Source organism: Penicillium paradoxum (assembly GCF_028828445.1).
Source record: "Penicillium paradoxum strain IBT 22861 chromosome Unknown utg000002l_segment0_segment0, whole genome shotgun sequence".
Lineage (NCBI taxonomy): Eukaryota > Fungi > Ascomycota > Eurotiomycetes > Eurotiales > Aspergillaceae > Penicillium > Penicillium paradoxum.
The window spans coordinates 4,635,432-4,655,425 of record NW_026643180.1 but is presented as its reverse complement, the minus strand read 5'-3'; the positions used below and the strand labels follow the sequence as shown (position 1 = coordinate 4,655,425).

At 47.3% G+C, this 19,994-nt stretch overlaps 8 protein-coding genes across 8 annotated transcripts; 2 read left to right on the top strand and 6 right to left on the bottom strand.

Annotated features, from left to right (window-relative positions):
- Positions 1-115: 115 nt before the first annotated feature.
- On the bottom strand, positions 116-2,302 carry tah18 (NAPDH-dependent diflavin reductase; the record flags this gene model as incomplete). Its single annotated transcript, XM_057172694.1, has 4 exons — positions 116-1,610; positions 1,676-1,774; positions 1,821-1,996; positions 2,063-2,302. The coding sequence occupies 4 exons, from the start codon at positions 2,300-2,302 to the stop codon at positions 116-118; spliced, it is 2,010 nt and encodes a 669-aa protein (XP_057036597.1).
- Positions 2,303-2,888: 586 nt separating this feature from the next.
- Positions 2,889-3,784, bottom strand: N7457_001647 (DNA-directed RNA polymerase III subunit C31; the record flags this gene model as incomplete). Its single annotated transcript, XM_057172693.1, has 3 exons — positions 2,889-3,262; positions 3,330-3,576; positions 3,677-3,784. 3 exons carry the CDS (start codon positions 3,782-3,784, stop codon positions 2,889-2,891), a joined length of 729 nt encoding a protein of 242 aa, XP_057036596.1.
- Positions 3,785-4,095: 311 nt separating this feature from the next.
- Positions 4,096-6,045, bottom strand: N7457_001646 (uncharacterized protein; the record flags this gene model as incomplete). Its single annotated transcript, XM_057172692.1, has 1 exon — positions 4,096-6,045. The coding sequence occupies one exon, from the start codon at positions 6,043-6,045 to the stop codon at positions 4,096-4,098; it is 1,950 nt and encodes a 649-aa protein (XP_057036595.1).
- Positions 6,046-6,099: 54 nt separating this feature from the next.
- N7457_001645 (COP9 signalosome complex subunit 6) lies at positions 6,100-7,622 on the top strand (the record flags this gene model as incomplete). Its single annotated transcript, XM_057172691.1, has 3 exons — positions 6,100-6,559; positions 6,626-7,105; positions 7,171-7,622. The coding sequence occupies 3 exons, from the start codon at positions 6,100-6,102 to the stop codon at positions 7,620-7,622; spliced, it is 1,392 nt and encodes a 463-aa protein (XP_057036594.1).
- Positions 7,623-8,156: 534 nt separating this feature from the next.
- N7457_001644 (OSTA/TMEM184 family protein) lies at positions 8,157-10,000 on the bottom strand (the record flags this gene model as incomplete). The annotated part of the gene is made up of 7 exons (XM_057172690.1): positions 8,157-8,542; positions 8,602-8,926; positions 8,991-9,140; positions 9,210-9,335; positions 9,395-9,689; positions 9,756-9,906; positions 9,958-10,000. 7 exons carry the CDS (start codon positions 9,998-10,000, stop codon positions 8,157-8,159), a joined length of 1,476 nt encoding a protein of 491 aa, XP_057036593.1.
- A 405-nt stretch (positions 10,001-10,405) lies between these two features.
- N7457_001643 (SAP domain protein) lies at positions 10,406-12,199 on the bottom strand (the record flags this gene model as incomplete). Its single annotated transcript, XM_057172689.1, has 1 exon — positions 10,406-12,199. One exon carries the CDS (start codon positions 12,197-12,199, stop codon positions 10,406-10,408), a length of 1,794 nt encoding a protein of 597 aa, XP_057036592.1.
- A 940-nt stretch (positions 12,200-13,139) lies between these two features.
- N7457_001642 (Glycosyl hydrolase family 67 C-terminal) lies at positions 13,140-14,240 on the bottom strand (the record flags this gene model as incomplete). The annotated part of the gene is made up of 1 exon (XM_057172688.1): positions 13,140-14,240. One exon carries the CDS (start codon positions 14,238-14,240, stop codon positions 13,140-13,142), a length of 1,101 nt encoding a protein of 366 aa, XP_057036591.1.
- A 571-nt stretch (positions 14,241-14,811) lies between these two features.
- Positions 14,812-15,354, top strand: N7457_001641 (uncharacterized protein; the record flags this gene model as incomplete). Its single annotated transcript, XM_057172687.1, has 1 exon — positions 14,812-15,354. One exon carries the CDS (start codon positions 14,812-14,814, stop codon positions 15,352-15,354), a length of 543 nt encoding a protein of 180 aa, XP_057036590.1.
- Positions 15,355-19,994: the final 4,640 nt, after the last annotated feature.

Sequence of the window (19,994 nt, the reverse complement as noted above, 5' to 3'; positions counted from 1 at the left end):
CCGAAATATATTTTGTCTGGTATTCTCCCAATATATGTAAATGGAAGCCCACTGCGCCACGTTCCATGTACACTTGGAAACAGTTTATGTTCATCAGTATGGTGCTGATCATCGATTACCAAGTCTCTTGTTTATACCGCCCACTCTTTTCCATAGAAATGAGATATCCCTCAGCCTGCGAACGGTCGAAAGGTTGGCCCGGCACAGGAGCCCCACCATGCTGGAAGGCCTCGACAAGTGCCTCGCGCACAGCTTGAGGCATCCGACCTGACGAGCCACAAATATAAACCGATCCCTGCATATCATGCAACAAACGGAAGAAAAGTGGGAAATTCTCGCGCAGCGTGTCCTGCACATAAACCTTGCGATGTTGATCACGCGAGAAAGCAGTCAGCACCTGCAGCGGGATGAGCTTGCTGAGCTCCGTCCACTCTTCCTCGAAGAAGAAGTCAGATTCTCGGTTTCGGCCACCATACAGCAGAATAGTGGGGCCGATTGGAGGGCTCATGCCAGGATGTTGCTCTCGATAAGCCTGCACAAGTGCCGCCTTCTCCCAGAGCATGGAGCGCAGTGGTGCAATTCCAGTACCCGGCCCAATGAGCACAGTTGCTGCGGTGAGTTGCTGAATTGACGAGTTGAGACCACCTCGTTGGAGCTGAACTTGCAGAGTACTACCTGGCCGGAGAATGGAGAGATATTTGGTACACACTCCCTCGCGGATTCTCTTGATCACCGTTTGATATTTGACAATGGCAATGAGCAGCTCGAACTGTGTTTTGCCATCGGCAGTCTGCTTGCGCTTTCCACCGCTGGCAATACTGAACTGGCGGGCGCGCATGATCGGGAGAACAGATATCGCGTGTTGCCATGGTACTTTGACAGTGTCAAACTCGTGCAGAATCTCCAGTATACTGCGTCGTGGACGTGTCGTGTAATCCCATAACTCATCGAGATACTCGGGATTAGTAAATTCTAGTAATCGTTCTTTGTGCATTTCATCATTTGTGTAGTGCGCAATAGTGGAAAAGAAAGATCTCCGGGGTATCCCTTTGATATCTAGATAGTCTATGAGAAGCGCACGGAGAGTGAGGTTGGGACATGAGTCGAGGTCGGGGATGGGTGGTGGGGATGGGATGTCTCCGGTTGGGACGAGAGAAATTGGTCGATCTGCTTGATCATTCCAGCCCATTAAGTCAATGAGGGTTTGAACATCAGCCGAAGAGCTCTTCGGAGTGATCGCGATCATGTCCCCGGGAACGTAAGACACAGATTCAGGAACGGTCAGGGTAATATGGCGCACATCCTGCCAATGCTTCTGCGGAGTCACGCGCTTATTTTCGATTAATGTCGCAGATAATGTATGCGGAATAGGACGGAGATCATGGTCCAGGTGGTGAAGCCCCGGGTACTCATCATTGGGAGCTTGATGTTCATCTGCGACGACAGCCTGGGATACGGGGATGGAAGTGTCCCCTTCTTTCATGCGCAACATCCACTTCGGTGGAAGCTGTACATTTTCTGGAATCGGATGCTGACCAGCGGGGAGAGGATGTCTGTCCAGCAAATGTTTTCGAAAATCGGTCATCCATGGTAAGAATGTTCCCTCGAGTCTGTTTGTGTCAAGCCATGTCAGTTATGAGCCGACAACAAGCAAGTAATTATAAGTGCCACTGACCCTTCTGGATGCTGTTGATCTGCTTCTCCTGTAGGGTAGATCTCATTTGCGCCGAGTTGTAGTAGTCGCTTGTAGAGCTTGCGTATCGCCCAATTGAACCTATAACAATCAGCAATTGAAAGCCATAGCATGATAGCATACATACTTAGGATAGGAGCTATCACCCAGCCCGAAGCAAGCAAAATTTATTCCATTCAAAAAAGTAGCGGGGAGCTTCTTCAATAAGAGCGACTTCCAGAATGATCGCGCATTCGCCGGCAAATCACCTTGTCCGGTAGTCGACGCCACGAATATCGTCAGAGTATACGAGAAGAGCGCTGCCTATGAAAGTCGTAAAGTCAGTAATTTAGTTTCAAAGAGCCAGTTGTACTGCAGAGATATACATACTGGCTTGCATTGGTTTAGCTCTGACACATGCGTCGCAAAATGGAGCCGTTCGGTCAGGGCGCCCAATTCCTCGGCCACTTCCTGTGCATTGCCCGTTTCAGACCCATATAGAATGAGCGCCGACCGTTCTAAAGGCCGCGGACTTTGTGTGTCGTCCATTGTGTGCTTTGATCGAAATATCCGAAGATTCTTGCATCTGCAAAGCGCGCGACTGCCCCGCCAAAATTTAGCTGACGTCATCCGAGGCCAGGCGGGGCCTGGAGTCTACGGGGGTCTACTCAATTTCTACGTTATACCATTGATGTTCACACGTCAAAGAGAAAGAATCATATATATATATATAAAGTAGTATGGACAAGCGTTTTATGTAGGGATTGCAGTCTGAATATCCCACATATTCATCCCAGACATTCTCAGTGAATGGTTTGTGCATCCTCCATAAGAAAGGTTCCAAATACTAGTTACTTCAGTACGTGAGAGGTATGCGTCTAGGCCTCTATATTGTTTGTTTGACCTTTCTTACTCCCAGTGGCTAAGGACAGTCTAACTATGCTTTCAGCATTTCGAATAGATATCAAGACCAACTGATCAATCTAGAATACTACATAGGTACCCATGACCATTGGTGGGATATACAATGTGTAATATATTGGGCTTATATCTCAGAACGACGTATATTGATGGAAAGGAATTCATGTCTGAACATGAGAACCATTCATAGTGGCATTGAAGAAATACTGAACCATGCCCACAAGACATGATTGAGACCGCTGAAGAGCCATGTAAGGCTAAATTGAAAGAAAAAAGGGTATCGTGAATCTGCTTTTCAGAAGTCATCGTCGCCGCCGCCACCACCACCATCCTCGTCACCCATATCATCTTCTCCGTCGTCGAAGTACTGTTCGGCATTGTAATCACCGCCCATTTCATCATCATCCTCGGAGAAGTCGTCGTCCTCAATTTCCGCTTCCTGCTCATCCTCCTCATCAAGCAATGCGTTTTCATCTCCCTCTGCCTCGCCTTCTTCTTCGTCTTCCTCACCAGCCACACGCTTCGAAGGTCCAGATTCATCCTCCTCATCTTCGAAACCGCGCTTCAGTCCAGCAGCCGACGTCTGGGCCTGGTAGCCATCCATAGACGCATCGGGTCGGAAATTCGGCTGGAGGGTCTGCCACAGCTCGCGGGGGAAGAATTTCAACACTGGAGATTTGAACATGCGCGGTTAGTCGCCTGTAGTCATCTAACAACCGACTGGCTGTCAACTTACCATAAGACCGCCCGGTGATTTTGGGGAGGGTGCGCCGCTTCTTCTGATAACGGCCAGAGTAAGTGGGCATGCCATGGAAGGGATCGAAGTTGGAGCGCGCAGCGCTGCCCTTCTTGGCGTTGGAAGAGGAAGCATCGAGAACGGAGTAAAAGGGGCCTTCATGGAAGCTCTCGCGCAGGCTGCGGTAGTAGTCGACCTGGGTTTGTTCGGCGGGGCTCAACTTCCGAGCGAAAGGGATAGTATATTTCTGATGATAGGGATAGTTAGGCTTCTTCTCTTTCGACATGATTGAGGTCGGAGCATTGCAGGAGGATTTCTTGGAGAGCCGGGCCAAGAAGCAAACATACAGGGTACAAAGGCGTTGGAGCTGTGTCTGGCTCGCCGCCTGGATCAGCGTCCCATGTGAACTCTGTGCCGGGGGGCTTCCTTCCCTTTGGTGCCCCGCGACGCGACATAATTCTGTCTTATATAAATTCCAATTATATCGGTTACCGAATATGGGTCATTTCCATGTGAATGACTGCGGGCAGGATGATCACGACTACGGAAAAATACATTTCTTCACCGCCCACCCGAAATAGCACTAGGGCTGGCAGATGCCCTAAGGACTTCCCCGCGCCGCTAAGATAACAGCCGCAGATCTTTACTCTTTACTTTGGACAGACCATTTGAACTTTGCTTGAAATTGTTATTTGCATAGGATATGAGTGGGGACTATGGATATGCAGACCAATAGACTGCTTGTTGTACTTTTCGAATTCATACATCATAGCCCAGCAGTTACCACCTGGGTTGCGCCCGACTGCACGGGGCCCCAGGGACCTTCGTTCACACGCTGTTGCAGCGTTTGCATGATGTCTTCAAATCCTTCCACTTCACCGCCAGTTTCTTGTAACCGGCGGTGCAATGCTACGAGAACATCGTGTTTGGCAGTGGCGACTTTCCAAACAACGTTTTGAGAATCACCTGCACCGCCTCCGACAAAGTCTGCATAGGAGCGAGGTGGCTTGAAGAGATACGGGAGAAGAGTAGTTAGCGCTGGTGGAGTGAGAACTGCCCATGCTCCTGAGGTGGGGAAAAATCCACTCGCAGCTGGGGATAGCTGACCCAACCCCTCTTCAGAGGGCAGCTGGAACCGAGATGAGCCGATGTTAACGGATGCTGAAGGTGAGGGCTTCCAGTTTGCTGTAGCGATAGCCCTCATAAAATTGATGGCTGACAATGCGATCTCTTTCATCACTAAGACATCGGCCGCTCCCACAACGCCGTCCCAGAAAGTGGGGTGTCGGTTGAGATAAAGGAAGTAAAGAATACGTGCTGCAGCTGCTTCGCGATCCCAGTCGGTTGGGGTTTGACCAGATGTGTTCAATTCCATAGAGTCAGGGATCTCACTCCGCCAGGGACCGTGGAAAATCTTCGCCAGAACATCCAAAGCCTCGCCGTTTGGAGGGTTGGTCGGAATGGCGAGAACGGGGTTTGCACCGTGTTTTCCCGCTTCTACAAGGAGCACTCGGGGAAGTGAAGCTAGAACAGCTAGATGGCCCGTGGGTACTTCTCCGTGTGCCCATTGTGTAGTACTGATGGCGAGCGATCTGTTGATGCGAGAGATAATCCCGTCAAGAACCGTAGCGGGGTTTTGCAACAAGTGATTAGGATACAGCTCAGCATACCGAGCCACATATGCCATGATGGGGCCGGATAGATAGAGAAGATCAACTGAGTCCAGTTTGGACTCATCGAGATAGTAAGTCAGCACTTTGGAGTGTAGTTGGTGTGAGACCAGGAAGTCGAGAGCAGGGGACGAAAAGGTTGAAGTAGACTGCACAGAGCTTCGGGCGACAAGGCTCGGGCCATCAATCTCTAGTAGCTCGCGCAAAAAGCTCAGCAGTGTCATATGCATTAGGACATCGCTCTCTTGGATCATCTGACTAGTCGCAAAATGGAGAAGACTGCTGCTCTGGTATTTGGTCTCGATTTCCGGCACTTGTGTTGTTGAGATGATGTCCCAGCGTAGCTTCCCGGCCTTCACTAGGAGGGCCATCAATCTGCCCTGTGCGAGGGTTCTCTCTCGCTTGGAAAGATCACCGGGAGCATCACTCCGGAGGCTACATAGCCCGAACAATAGACCGTAAACATCTTTATCGGTGAAGACTCTCCTCCACACAAGGCCTTGTCCCGCATGTAATTCTTCCCCAGTGTGCTCATATTCTCCAACTTCCAGATTGTTTGCAACATCAATCTCCAGAAGCGCCCATAGTGTGTCGAGTGCAGCTTGCGCGACTTCAGTTGAAGAAGTTGAGAGCCATAGCTCCACCAGTGCAGACACTAGATCTGAATCACCAGCAACGATCGCAGCTTCACTGGACTTTTGTCCAGCCTTAGCCAGCAATGATAGAGCAAGAAGATTGATTGGCGGCGAAGGGGCCTTGAAGCCAGCGATTAAATTAAGAGGAGGGTCGATAGATTGGAGGTCAGTAAAGCTGAAGTACGAGGTCGCTTGAATCCCAAGTGTTGTGATCGGTGTAGGATCTTCTTGTAAAACAGGAAGGAGCGCAGAGATTTGCGACAATAGAGTCGCAGGAACCACAAGGTCTGTCGATTCCACTAACTGTAACTTCAGTTTCTCGATGAGTGAGATGTCCAAGGCCGTGGATGGACTTTCCTGGACTTGAGCGAGGTGCAGCTTCACTGCATCAAAGGTAGAGGGAATCGCCATTGTGGCGACTGGGATAGCTTCTTTAACAATTTAACACCAGACGCGAACCGGGAAATGGATGCGTCTGTGACAGATGAAGCTGGCCCTTCGCGCCGCCGCCGCCGCCGCGGGGAAAGCTCGTCTTCGCCTGAGGCATCAACAGCAAACACACCAAACAGACCATGGATGACCGCATTGTCCGACCTTCCAATCTACTACTCCGTCGTATACGAGAGATTCCTCTGGATCCCGGGATTTGAACCTGAAATGGAGTCTTCACGATGCCTAGTCTCTCAGAAGTCATCCGACTCCGGTCTTCATATCCAGCTACACCCGCTCGTTCTCCTCACGGTCTCTGATCAAATCACCCGACATGCCGCCAGACAACAGCAAGGCCCGATAGTTGGCGCCCTACTAGGCCAGCAGAATGGCCGAGAGATTACACTCGAGCATGCATTTGAATGCCAGCTTACGTGTGGAATGAACGATGAAATTGTTTTGGCGCGGGCATGGTTCGAAGACCGCCTCAAACAGTGTATGTGGATTCCCCGCAAGATGAGCCAAGTATGCTTCTATCGAATATGGACTAATGATATCACAGTCAAGGATGTGCACAAGGATCCTGCGCTCGATCTAGTCGGATGGTGGTCAACCGCGCCATCGACCGGGCCGAATGAAGCTCATCTCCCCCTCCACCAACAGATTCTCCGGGACTACAACGAATCGGCCGTCTTTCTCGCCTTCCATCCCTCAGAATTCCAAGATTCTGGTTCACATGGCGCCAAGCTTCCTCTGACGGTTTATGAGAGTGTCCAAGAGGGCGAGACATCCACCGATGGAAGCAAGGATATGCAAGTTGACGGGGAGGAGGACTCGGTGCCGAACATTCGATTCCGGGAATTGCCCTATGCAATGGAGACAGGAGAAGCAGAGATGATCGGTATTGATACAATTGTCCTATCTTCGGGCACTGCTTCTCTGAATGCGACACAGGAGTCGGCCAAGCGCGCACAACAGAAACAACAGACCGAGGCAACCAAGCAGAGCTCGCAGGTTATACTCTCACAAGAGGAGGAGGAGTGTAAGTCCTTCGCTATGTCAACACAGACTTCATTTCGCTATTTGATAACTGACCAATTCACACAGTAATCGCAAGCCTCAACACCCGCCTCAATGCCGTTCGCACCCTCGAATCGCGCGTCTCCCTCATCAAGTCCTATATCTCTAGTTTCACAGAGGCAGACTTCAACACAGACAGCTCTAAGGATGATAAATCTACCGTCAAGCTCTCACATCCAATCCTCCGTAACATCAATTCTCTCCTTTCGCACCTCTCTATCCTCTCTCCATCCGAACAAAGCACCTTCGCCGCCGAAGTACTCTCTCAAAACAACGATGTCCTTCTGGTCTCGCTACTCGGCCAACTCGGCGAAAATGTGAAGGCCATGCGCGAGCTGGGCCGCAGATCAGCAATCGTCCAGTCTGGGCGTCAAGCGGCTAAAGGACGCAAGGACCCTACTTCTATGATCCAGAGGGGCTTCGGTGATGATTTCTTCCCCAAGGGACACGGAGGTCCTGGAAGTGGGATGTATTCGTGATGTTGGCCATTTCTTGAGATCTTCCTACAATTTGCCCATGAAATACCCCCCCTCGGCAAATGGCGATGTGCCGGAACCTGGGCTTCGGCTTTTACCTGATTTACTTAGACGGTGCTCCCTTTGAGCCCGTTTCAAGATCTTGAAGGCCTTTTAGACGAGATAACGAACTTTGATATGAATTTTATCCACTTTTCCCTAATCAATCGATGACACTAGAGATCAAGTCCGGACGAATGATATTATACAAGAAATGTAACCCTGCAGCGAGGCTAGGAGAAAGTGCGAAGATGGGAATATGGGGTCGAAAAAGACACGAAGTGAAAGAGAAAAATGCCGCTATTGAAACAGACGGGTATTCATATCCAAACAATAGGACATAGAAAGAAGAGTGAAAGCGCAATAAAATCTCAAAGTGCTCGTGGGTAGCGTGAGGTCAGAGGGAGGGTAGTAACTGTGTAGGCAAACTCCAGGGAGCAAGTGCGATCTGTGACAAGCTCTGCGGATGTGATATGCCTATACCTACTGATCTTCGGATCATGGACGTGGATCATGACGACGGGTGGTAGGGTATGGGGGAGGAGGGGGCAGATAAGACTCCTGGATGGGAATGGGAGGCTGCTCCTGAAGGGGGCTGATCAATGTATCCGAGTGCGAATTATCATAACTGCGGCTCGGATAGTCCCCAAAGGGTGATGGGCTTCGGTTGTAGTGCCGACCCATTGGATCATGGACATGATCATCGAACTCCGACATGTACGGCGAGCTGCCCATGGTCATAATCTCAGGATTTGGTTGCGCGTGAGCGAGAAGTATAGCATCCTCTTCATAGGGAGTTTCTCCGTAGCGGCCTCTTCGGGTTCCGGAGACGGTCGCCCCAGCGCCACGGTACGCTGTTCCACGTTGGGTGAGCTCGCTGCCCCCTGGGGTGGTTGAAGGCCGAATGACTCGTTTTGCGAGTGGTAACTGGGGTCCAGCATACGATTCTTACGGCGGACGAATAACCAACGAGCACTTCGGCCAATGGCTTTCAAGAGATCCAGTGGGTTCATGGCATCGATCAAGGCCAGTACGCCAAGTCGTCCACCTTGATAGGAAGACTTGCCGTTGCCGTAGAAATCAGTCACATCACTTGACTCGTTATTCAGCCTGTAATCCTTCCAGGAGAAGGCCCAAAGATGGAGTATGCCGAAAATCGCCATTTCAATGTTGATCAGTAGCTCCGGGATGCCAACTTTGAGATCGTTCATGGCGATGTACTTGGTTGGCGCGAAAACGTTCTCAGAGACCAAAAGACTGATAAGTGTCTATATAGTAAGAATGCGAGTTAGCCCACCATTTCATTGGGAGCGAATGATTAAAAAGACTTACCGACTGCCAGAATGAAAGGAAAATGACAAGTTTGATCGACACGATCTTGAAAAATGGCTGGTGTTGCTTGATGTCTTGAATGAGCTGATGGTAGAACTGAATCAGGCAGTACATGGCGATGGAGACCGAGACGGACTCGATAACGATAATCTATCGATGAAATGGTTAGCGAATCGAAGGCGAATGAAACCTATGATTTGGCGACGAGCTCGAACGTACCCAAATATGCGCGAACGCAGGGCTGAGCGATGATTCGCAGTATACTCCAAAGTAATGCGTGACAACCGCAGTGATGGTCATACAAACGCGCATCAGACAGTATTGGAAGACTCCGACCCAGACAACCTGCGCGAAGATCAGCAATCTTGGAATTCCTCAAGACCCAGTTATGTGCCCCCTCTTACATTGAACCATGTCAACCCACTGCGCGGGGTGCGCCATATGCCTTCCGCTCCGAATAATTTTTGACACCAGGTTATCGGCCAAAGCCATTCCTTCGGGGAAATTCCACGGAAGTAATCCTTTTGACTGTGAAGATCCGGGGCGACGTAGTGGCACATGAGGGAGAAGAAGGCGGAGATACAGAATGCTTCATAGCAGTCGCCGAGAACCTCGAAATAGACGGAGTAATGGTAAAAGTAGATACTGAGCCATGCGACGAGGGAATAGACGGGGACCATGAATAGGATGCGAATAATACTGCGATAGAACGGGGGACCGAGTCAGTAATTCTCAATGCGCTCGCTCAAGAGAGGGGGAACCCACTGTCGCTGTTCGATCGGCTTGCTGTAGTGCGTCGCATGTAACAGGATCAGGATAAATGATACACAGCAGGCAATAATTGCGCAAGCGCCGCCCACCAGGAGCGCGAGGGTATGAAATGTGACGCCGCCATCCCAGAGTGGGATCTCCTCGACTGGTCTCGATCAGTCCCGATCAAAGCATTCCAATGGGAGGGGCAACATACTCGTTTGTTCCTCTGCCGTATTATTGCATACTGGCCAGCCCATGATGGCTGGGGGTGAGGGTGAAAATGGCCAGATACCAAAGGAGGGTTGTTTGTTTTTTCTCCCCTTTATCTTATCCGGATCGACAGGGGAAACGCCACCCGAAGTCAACGAGGCCCTGGAGAGGGGGAGATCGTGAAGCAGAGCAGTTAACCTAAAGAAGATTTGGCGTGCTCTTGGCTTATGCAGCTCTTGAAAATATGCCGGTTTTCTAGGGATCGTCGGAAGCTGAAGGCTTGGTCTTACGTCTATTTTTGGTCTTGGGTTGCTTGGCTCTTTCATGGCAGGGCTGTTGGTGGAGCCAGCACAGTGTGGATTTTAATTCTTTCCCATCGCGCAGTCGCTAAAAGACTATGGTACATGGCCAATGAAAATGGCCCGACTGCAAATTTCTCTGGTTCTGGCCCTTCAAGAGCGCCACGAATTCCCCCGTCGTCCACCACGTCCCCGTCCACGAGGTCCAGCGCCAGATCGAGGTCCTGGTCCGAAACGTTCCGGGCCGATATCCACAAACTGATCTTCATTTTCGAAGGTAATGCGTCGCATCTCATCGCCGCCACGACGTGGGAATGTGCCCTTCCGAATCAGCTCGTCAAATTGATCCAAACGCTTGTCGGCAACGGGGCGAGGAACAGGAAGATAGTACAGCTTGGGTTTAGCAGTGGTGGATTTGAACAATTCATCCAGAGGCTTGAAGCCCTGCCCAGGTTGCGGCGGAGCCACTGGAGCCGCGCCAGGCGCATTGGATAGGCGACGATCGAGCTGCTCAATATCACTACGTGGACCCAAGGGAGGAGTGCGATTGAAACCTGACTCTCGTCGGCCAGAGGGGGCAGAGCCCACTTCAGCGAGTGTAGCCGTAGTTTCTTCATCAGATGTATCGTATCTCACTTCCCAACGGACAGCAGGGCCAGCGCGGTCCCGGGATTCCTCTTCAATCTGGATCCATTCCTTAATTTTCTCATCTGGGATGAAATCTGCTCGGAGATTCTTGCGGTTCCGTTCGTTGGGCCACACGGTTCCATGGATAGCGGAACGGACTCGTGAGGCTGCTGCAAGACTGCTGAAACTGACAAAAGAATGAGTTTTGATAGAATCAAGGTAGAATTCAATGATGGGGTCCGAATCTTCGGTTCCAGGGGCGGATCCAAGGCTGACCAAGTGTTTCCGAAGCGCATTCGGTTGAAGTGGGCGCATCAGGCCGTCGATGTAAAGGGAAGCAGTTGCAGCGTGCAGCGCAGGTGTCACATCTGCATCCTCCATCGTAACGTCTCTGGGAGGAGACGCAGGCTGGGAAGCCGCACCAGTAGGAGCAAATAACCCGCGGAACCGAGCATCTTGCTTCGCGGGAATTTTGTGCGAATCTGTGGAGGTCTCAACAGGTTGTTTCTCATTTTGATCCTCTGCTGCATTCTGGCCTTCAGACTTCGCACCGCCGAGTCCCTCTTCACGAGTGACCGGGGCCTCCTCATCTTTCAACAGCACGCGTGGGACTGTTTCCTTTGCGCGAGCCTTCCTATTTGCTATTTCTTCTGCAGTAGGGGCTGGGCTCTGGCTGCGGCGTTTCCGTTTGCGTGTATCCTCCAGTGCCTCCTCCACTGGAAGAGGTGTTGATAACCCAGTATTAGCCTCTGAAACTTGGGCAGTCGGCGGTGTCGGGTTTTCTTCGGGCTTTGCGGGCTCGTTCTTAGCATCTTGGGTCACTTGGTCCACTTGTGCTTGAGCAGGCGCGGCTGGAGACTTTTTATCATCGGAGCTTGCGTTCTCTGCTTGCGTCTCCGTAGGCTTTGCGACATCCTCAACTTGTTGCAACTTCACATCCGCCGTGGCACTTGTCTCCTCTTGGGTCGGTTCACCTGTCTGTTTTTCTTCATCTTGAGGTTGATCCAATGCTGACACAGGTTCCGCTGTTTTCTCGGGTTGTGCAACTGCCTGTTCCTTCGGTTCCTCAGGCTGTTCGTTCTGCGGTTTTTCGGGTCCTGACTCTGGTACTTGGGAAACAGTCTCTGGCGCAGGTGACTGCGATTCGGGGGTCTCGTCTGCTGGAAGTGCAGCTTCCGTCTTATCCTGTTCTGTTTGTGAGTCAAGCTCAATCAGTTTGTCAATGAACTGTTGCTTGAGGCGGAGGCCAGTCTGAGGAATGCCGCGCTTCTTGCACTCGGCCTTCAGATCAGCCACTTTCAACGACGAGTAGTCACTCATGATGACTAACTCTACACATCAAACGTCGATATGTAAAGTAAGTTTCGGATGGAATAAGCTTGTCCCGAAACAACGAGACAATTGGTTGAAGCGCAGGGATTTGATCTGGGGACGCGATGGAAATGCACGCCGATGATGTAGGACACTAGCCGCATCGGGACTAGCGTCACTTTTGTTTCAACTGGCATGCAACCGGATATTTAGTCTTGTTCTTTAGTTGGACAAGGTATACCTAACTATGTATGCTTATGTCTGAGAAAGAAGGAACCTTTATTGAGATATGGTCTAAAATCCTGCAATAGGGGTCGAGAAAGTTAGCCCTATCACAGTTATGCGGCTTTCTGCTCTCTCCGATTGTCCGACGTTTCAACGAATATAGTCGAACTGAGTGGGAGCCTTGGGTACGTAGGTATGTCAACGTTTCGATATACCTACATAGGTATGTAATTGATATTATAATACAAGATATTGGAAGTTATAGCTTCTTTCTCGGCCAACGGTATCGTATCTAATGTCTCTTCAGGTGCATTCCTATGGTAACCCCCATGTCTCCTCTCAACTCCTAATCTGAAAAGCGAGTAAAGGAGGAGAGAAAAGAGAGAAAAACAGTTCAACCAATGTTCAAGAAGGACCAAGTCCCTCTTTTGGACCCAAAAGCCTGAGTAAAATTTGTCGAGTCACCGGATTTTTCAAGTTGAGCTGTACGCTTTAAACCAACGCAACTGCTGGCTTAAACCTGTTCAGCTACAGATCCCCAGCATCAAACGGAAATTCTTAATGGCGGGCTATTGAAGGGCCAAGTCCTATGTTTTGACTGTGTTTCACGTAGTTACTCAATGAAAAAGGTATACATAAGTCAGTAACGGCGAGACACGACACCTAACGGGATATTTGATAAAGATACTACCATATTCAGACTAAGAATTGCACAAAAGCATTATCAATCTACAATACCGGCTGGAAGAAAAGCCACATAGTCCAATGGTGCCAGTTCAATACCATGAGGCACGCCGACAATCTTCAAGATGTCACCCTTCCGAACCTGAACGCCGCGGAACGTGATACGCGTTGCCGAATGTCCATCCAAATAAACTGAGGGCGTGTGACTCAGAGTATCCTCACTGTTGCCAACCCATTGTCCGATTTTTCGATCATTAAGGTAAACCTTCCACTGTGACTGGCCACCATAGAGGTCATAGTAATTCACAGCGAGATCATAGGTGCCAGAAGCAAAGTTGATTCTCGTTGAAGCAAAGCTGGCAGTACTATTGGAGGCTGTAACAACCGCAACGGAACCGGAGGCTGTTTCGAATGGACTAACATTGTAAGCCTTGTAGCCCTCTAGTTTCATATCCTCGGCTTCAATGCGCCATGGGTGGTGGCCGACACGCTTAGCCTGATCAGGGATCCCAGAGAGATTATAGTAAAAGTCATTGATCGCGTCGCGCCAGACAATCGAGTGGCCACCCTGGTAGTCTAGGAAGCGCCGGACGTGGTTATATCGCTCATCGTCAATTTTTCCATAGAGTGATTCCCACTGTGTGAGGAAGGTCTGTGCTGTCTCGGCTCCGGTGTAGTGTTCATCGTAGAAATGCTGGATAACAGTTTTTCCCGAGTGTAGACGATGGGTATAGTTGACATGATGGAACCATAGTAGGAGATCGTCCGGAGTGGTATCGATGCTCTCGTACATGGCGGCGAGTTCATCTGGATACTGGCCCGAATAACCCGTGCCATTTGCCACAGTCCGATCCATTCCAATGGTCGTTTCGTCTGCGCGGGTCCACTGGCCCCAGCCATTATTGTCTTGAGATGCAGGATTGGGACCATAATGGGTGTATAGAATGTCCGTTAATGTCTGAATGCCTAAATTCCCGCTATATTGTTCATAGGCGGGCCACGATTCCATGGACATGCGAGTAATAGTATCGAGTACCTTGCGATCCAGCCCAAAGGTTAGTCTGATCCAATCTTGCAGAATATCTTGAGCATCGTCGGCCGGATTCCAAGCCAAGCGACCATAAGCGTAGAGATTCGACATGGATAGATGACTACCAAGCCAGGTGGTGTTTGTGCCCACATTGACTACAGCCGCCGATCCACCCAATTTGCGATTGAACCGTTTACCAGCCACGATACAGACGCGCTCGAAATCAGTTTCATCTCTACACTCCCTTTAATTCTTTGCTGAACTTTGTTTTGCATAACGCTATGCCTAGTATAGCTAGATTCCCCCTGACCCACACTTTTGGCAGTATCTTAGTACGGTAATATATAATGGCATAAAAAATAGCTATCGTATCATGGTTGTATGGGCTATGCGTGTCTAGAGCCATTCACTTGCAAACAAGCCAAACAGCCGAGGCGGCAGGAGATTCGGTCGGTTATCTGGCTACTTCTCACCTCCCCCTTTAGCTAACCACGTTCAATCGACTATTCTACAAATACAGTGGACGAGCGAAGACATACGTAGATACAATACTGGTAGGACGAAATATTTTTTACCAACCGACTTACCTGCCCTACAAATGCTGGATTCCTTTGGTCCCCTTCTGTTGAACACTGGATGACCACTATGTGCTGAAGTTCGGTTTACTAGGAAATTGAGGACGATGATTAACCACTTCTATCCCGACGGTGATGAATCCCAACCCCAGGACCTCGATCCGTCGGACCAGGACTCGCAATACGCTCCAACTCCTGGGTATTACGAACACACGCCACCATCAGAATATGGATTCAGCCCTTCACCGAACCGTTGCCCACAGGACGGTTCCGAGCCCTTACTTTCAACCCCACCAGAAACCAATAAGCTGCTTCAGCTCTCCGAGTGGGAAGCAAATAGGCCAGACGACGAGCTTCCCGCAAGCTTTATTCGGTATACTATCGAGTGGAAAGTCAAAGTGAATAATCGGTCCATATCAGAGGATACGGAGCAGGACGTAGCGTTGACCCTAAGTGCTTACTGGCCCTTGACCCTCAGGGATAAGCTGTATAAGGTAATCGAGGAGAAAGTTACGCGTAAACGAAGGGTTAGGTCCGACGACACATCCATTATTGTGTCGATCAACGATCGCAAGCAACACGACCTGAAAAAACGGTTTAATGGCCTCAATATTGACTGGTCCGCTGTGGAAAAACAATTACTCGTTTAGGGGAAGTTTTATACCAGCGGTAAAGAGTTGCGGCTGAGGATAATCTTCAACTATATAGAGGACGACCACTCCCCTAGAAGCGTAACAAGCAGAACCGACAAAAGAGGAGGGTCATCTATCACGAAAAGGATGCTCAACGAGCGAGATAAACAACTCGACGCGGAACAGCATACAACTAGGGAACAATCGATCTAGCGGGCTGTCTATAACTTAATGCGTTGCCCTTCGCCGTCTTATCATCTTAGTCCGCATTACTAGCAGGACCCACATAGAAAAAAACACTATCAACTAAGGACACATCATTTAAAACGACTAATCGCTTATGTTGAAAGTAGTGGCATTCTAGAGTGTCAAGATAATATCCCAGACGCTATTCGTAAAGAACTCGTCTTAGAAGAATAACAGAAATTGGAAAGTCTACACTCTAAGGGCAACAAAATGCTCGCACCAGGAAATTGCCCGCCTATCAATATCAACTTCATGGGAGGGCAACCTCACCTACAATCGCCGGCGACTAACTCAATTCCAGCATTAGCCAGGCCTCCACCGCAAAATGGACAGATAGTAGATTAGCTCATAATTGACGGGCCCCGAGATATAGCTATAAGGGAATACACCGCGTGGCAAGAAACAAATGTTGTTGACGACAATTTGAAGGCTCAATTTCGACAGGCATACGATGTAACGCTAGCCAACGGTCTAGATCTTGAACAGATCCATAAAGACCGAGACCCTAGGTTTTTTATTGAAAAAGGAGTTGCGGTAGGGATTGCACGCCGCTTCATAAGCGATATCGATAGATAGGTGAAGCACGTAAGAAGCTGATTGTGTAGGTTCGTAGTCAGAGTGGCTGGCAAAGCGTGATTAGACTTAGATTTGCTTATATATTTGTTTTCGATTAGATGTACTTCCTATAATGTATCGCTAGGCAAGAAAAATACGTAATGTATAAATTATCTAGTCAACATTGATGCCAACAAAGTTGTTTTATATAGAACTAGTGTTGATCTTGTCAGATAAAATAGGGGCATCCTGTTTTATAGATACGGGCGACCTAATATAAGAGGTGCAGGAGTATTTAGGTGCTCTAACAGGTCTATAATCAGCTCCCACGCTCAATAGTAGTCCTCAACAACAAGGCCAGCATAGCGAAAGTGACCCATTGCACTTCGTTCTCGAGATCCGATAAGCTCGACACACCACTCGAGGAAAGATGCGAATCCTTAGTCCGGTCTTTATTCATATCGCCGCCAATTACGCCTGATGAACGCCTTCAATTCAGAGAAAAACTCCTCGATAGGATTCAAATCGGGCGAATAAGGTAGTAGGTAAACCAATTTTACTCCTACATTAGCATATATTTCTTTGATTCGCTCAGAATGATGAAAAGATACATTATCCATAACTAGAACGGACTTTGGTTCAGGCCACTTTCCGCAATGTCTAAGAAGCTACTCAATAAAGTCCTCAAAAACAGATGCATCAGTCGAGCCTTAGAATACCCGAGAAAAAACAACACCATCTTAGGCGTATACAGGAAGGATCTAATATCGCTAGTCACGATAGAATTTAGATACCTACAAAGGGGTCGCACCCACCGGAGACCAACCGGTCCGTCTAAAACCAATTCGTTTATCGCATCCGGACTCATCCACATAGACTAAGCGATAGGATTGGAAATCAGATAGGTTGTGTAGGTAGAAGTCTCGCAGATCGGCGTTTTGCTCCTTTGCTCTTTGTCGAGCCACCTTTTTCGACTAGCCGACAGATGTAAGAGCCCGCTTAAGACTCGAATTTGTCACCTGAATATAGAATTCATCCTATAAAAAGAGCGCCATCTCGTCCACGTACAGCCCAGGCTTCTCAAGAAGGTGATCACAAACGGCCTCTAGCATCGGAGGGGTAATACTTCGTCGTCGTCCGACACGAGTTAGAGGCGCTCTGACATTTCCGAATTAGTGAAGATTGTTGCGGATGTTGATAATTAAACGCTTACTACACTCAGCTGCTTCGGCCATTTATGATATGTTCAGGGATTTGCTAAGTATTATGTCATAGATCATCTCGAGCTTCGATGGTGGGAGCCTTAGCGCCATTTTGCGGAGGGACGATAGAAGGTGTTATGGGTAGAAGCCCCATAAGGCATTGACTGATAGGTAATGTTAGGCACCATATAGAATTCTCCATACTCACCCTTACTCACCCTTCTGCTTAGTAAGCAGATGAAATGACTTTTAGTCGGACGTCTAGGGGATAGTGGGGTATTAGGAAATTGTTAGGACCGGCGTGCTAGCGGGTCCTAGCAGGTAATATAGAACTAAAGTGAAGGAATAGTAGGGTGCTAGTATATTTATAAACTAATCGCTAAAGAGCTAAGTTCCCCTAGCAGTCTCTGTATAGATAACCTTTGGCGGGTCACGGGACTAGGTCACCTAACCCGGTAGGACTTAGTCTCTCTAGTGCGGTCTCTAGCGGGGGGTTATGCTACCCCTACTAGGTCACGGGTTCTAGGTCATAGGACTAGGCGGGATCTAGCCTATAAGGCACTCTCCTAGTAGAGGGTCGTAATATTTTCCCCCTCCTTAAAGAGCTACGTCCTCGTAGCTAAGGGTCGGGGGTCGAGGGTCTCTTATAGTCGAGATAGGGAGGGTTTAAAAATAGTATATATATCTAGCTATCTAAAAGAGGGTAATTTGTCTTTATAGTAGAAGGTATAGATAGACTCGGAGCTTTAAGCGTTATCTCTCTTCGTCGCGTATAATCTAAGTTCTTTATATATTTTTTACTTATCTCTCTTTAAGTTATAGCTTTCTTCTTTCTATACTTCCTCGTCCTTTCGCTTTTTCTTCTTATAGCTTTTTATCGCTTCGCTTTTCCTCTTATAGCTTTTCGTCGTCTCGCTTTTCTTACTATAGGTTATTTCGACTTATTATAATAGCTCCCTTTCCTCTAGTCGCGAGTACGACGTATACCTCTATTAATAATTATACCCCTCCGGCCGTCGTCTCCCCTACTAACCCTACGAGTACGTAGTATTAGCGTTATATAGACTATTTTAGATATAACCTAGGGTATATATATATCCCTCCGTTTAGCGGGATTAATATTAATACTCCCTAATATAACTATTATATAAGGAAGCGGTAGTCTTATATAATAGTAAGTATAGATCTCCGCTTATATTTAGTAGTTATTAACGTTCCTTAGGTTAATTCTAGGCTCGACGCTTAAACTAATACTTATATTTTAGCGCCCTATATTACCCCCGTATAGAATATATCGTTCTTTATAATTATATAGGGGTTTTAAAGTATATAGAATACTTTAACTTAAGATATCTATATAGGTATAGTTATACCTTTTAGTTCTTCTTACGCTACGCCCTCTTTACCTTCCCTACCCTTTCTACCCCTTTTAACGTAGATTTTATTAATAAATTAGATTATAGGTTAGCTTTAGGCGCTTTCTTAGGCTAGGTTATATATATAGCGGTAAGAATATAGGCGTATTTTAGAGGTTATTTATCTAGTATAGGTAGTTATTATATTATACTTTTAGAGAATATTAGCTATATTATTTTTTATCCTATTTTTTAGTAATAAACTCTTATATATCCTTATTATATATCTATAGTCTCTTTAGGATATTTTTTGTCCGCTTCTTATTTTTATTAGTATTCTAGATCCTCCCCTAATCTATCTATAGTATATATTAGTATAGCTAGTTATTTTCTAAAGATCCGTTCGGTAGTTAGCTATTAGGTTTAGCGTTTTTAAACCTACTCCGGTTTTTCTAACCTTCCCAGAATATATCTAGTAGTAGATCCTAGATTATATTAACTTCTTCTTTATAGATCTTTCTTAGCGTATTATATACTCTAGCTATTCTTTCTTCTTATTATAATAGCTCTCGAATACTAGTATATCTTCTACGTTTTCTCTTAGCTCCTAAGTATTTTCTTTATACCTATATCCTCTCTATTTAATAAAATATTCGGCGCTCTTATAGTTATCGGTAAGGATCTCTTCGATCTCTTATTTAGATTAGTTATCTACTAGTATAGGATTAGGCCGCTTTTAAGCTTTTAGCGGATCTCTATAGTATAGCTCTAGTATTAAAGTATATTATATAGAGTAGATCTTATAGTATCTTAGCGTAAGGATTAGCTAGTATATCTATTATCCTACTATACCTACTATCGCGAAGGGTCCTATATAGCGGTTATCTAGCTTTTTATATAGTTATCCTAAGTTAATATATTTATTTCTTAGTATAACTTATTATCCGATTATAAAAGACTTTTTTATATATTTCCTATTATAGGCTTACTTTATTATAGTTTTTAACTCTTTTAGGCGCTTTCTTAGTATTTCTTATATTTTTAGTATTTCCTTTATATAGTTTTTAGTATCGTTATAGATTTCTATTTTTTTATTTAGTACTAATATTCTTAGTTCCGGTTAGAATCTTAGTAATACTTTAGCTAAGGATATTTTTAGTACGCTATAAGTAGTAATATTATAAATAATCTATATAAAGGGAATCTATCTTATCTAGTCGTCTTAGTACTAGCTTACTATATTACGTAAGTAGTATTTAATACTCTAGTTTTATCTCTCTATCTACCTATTAGTTTATAG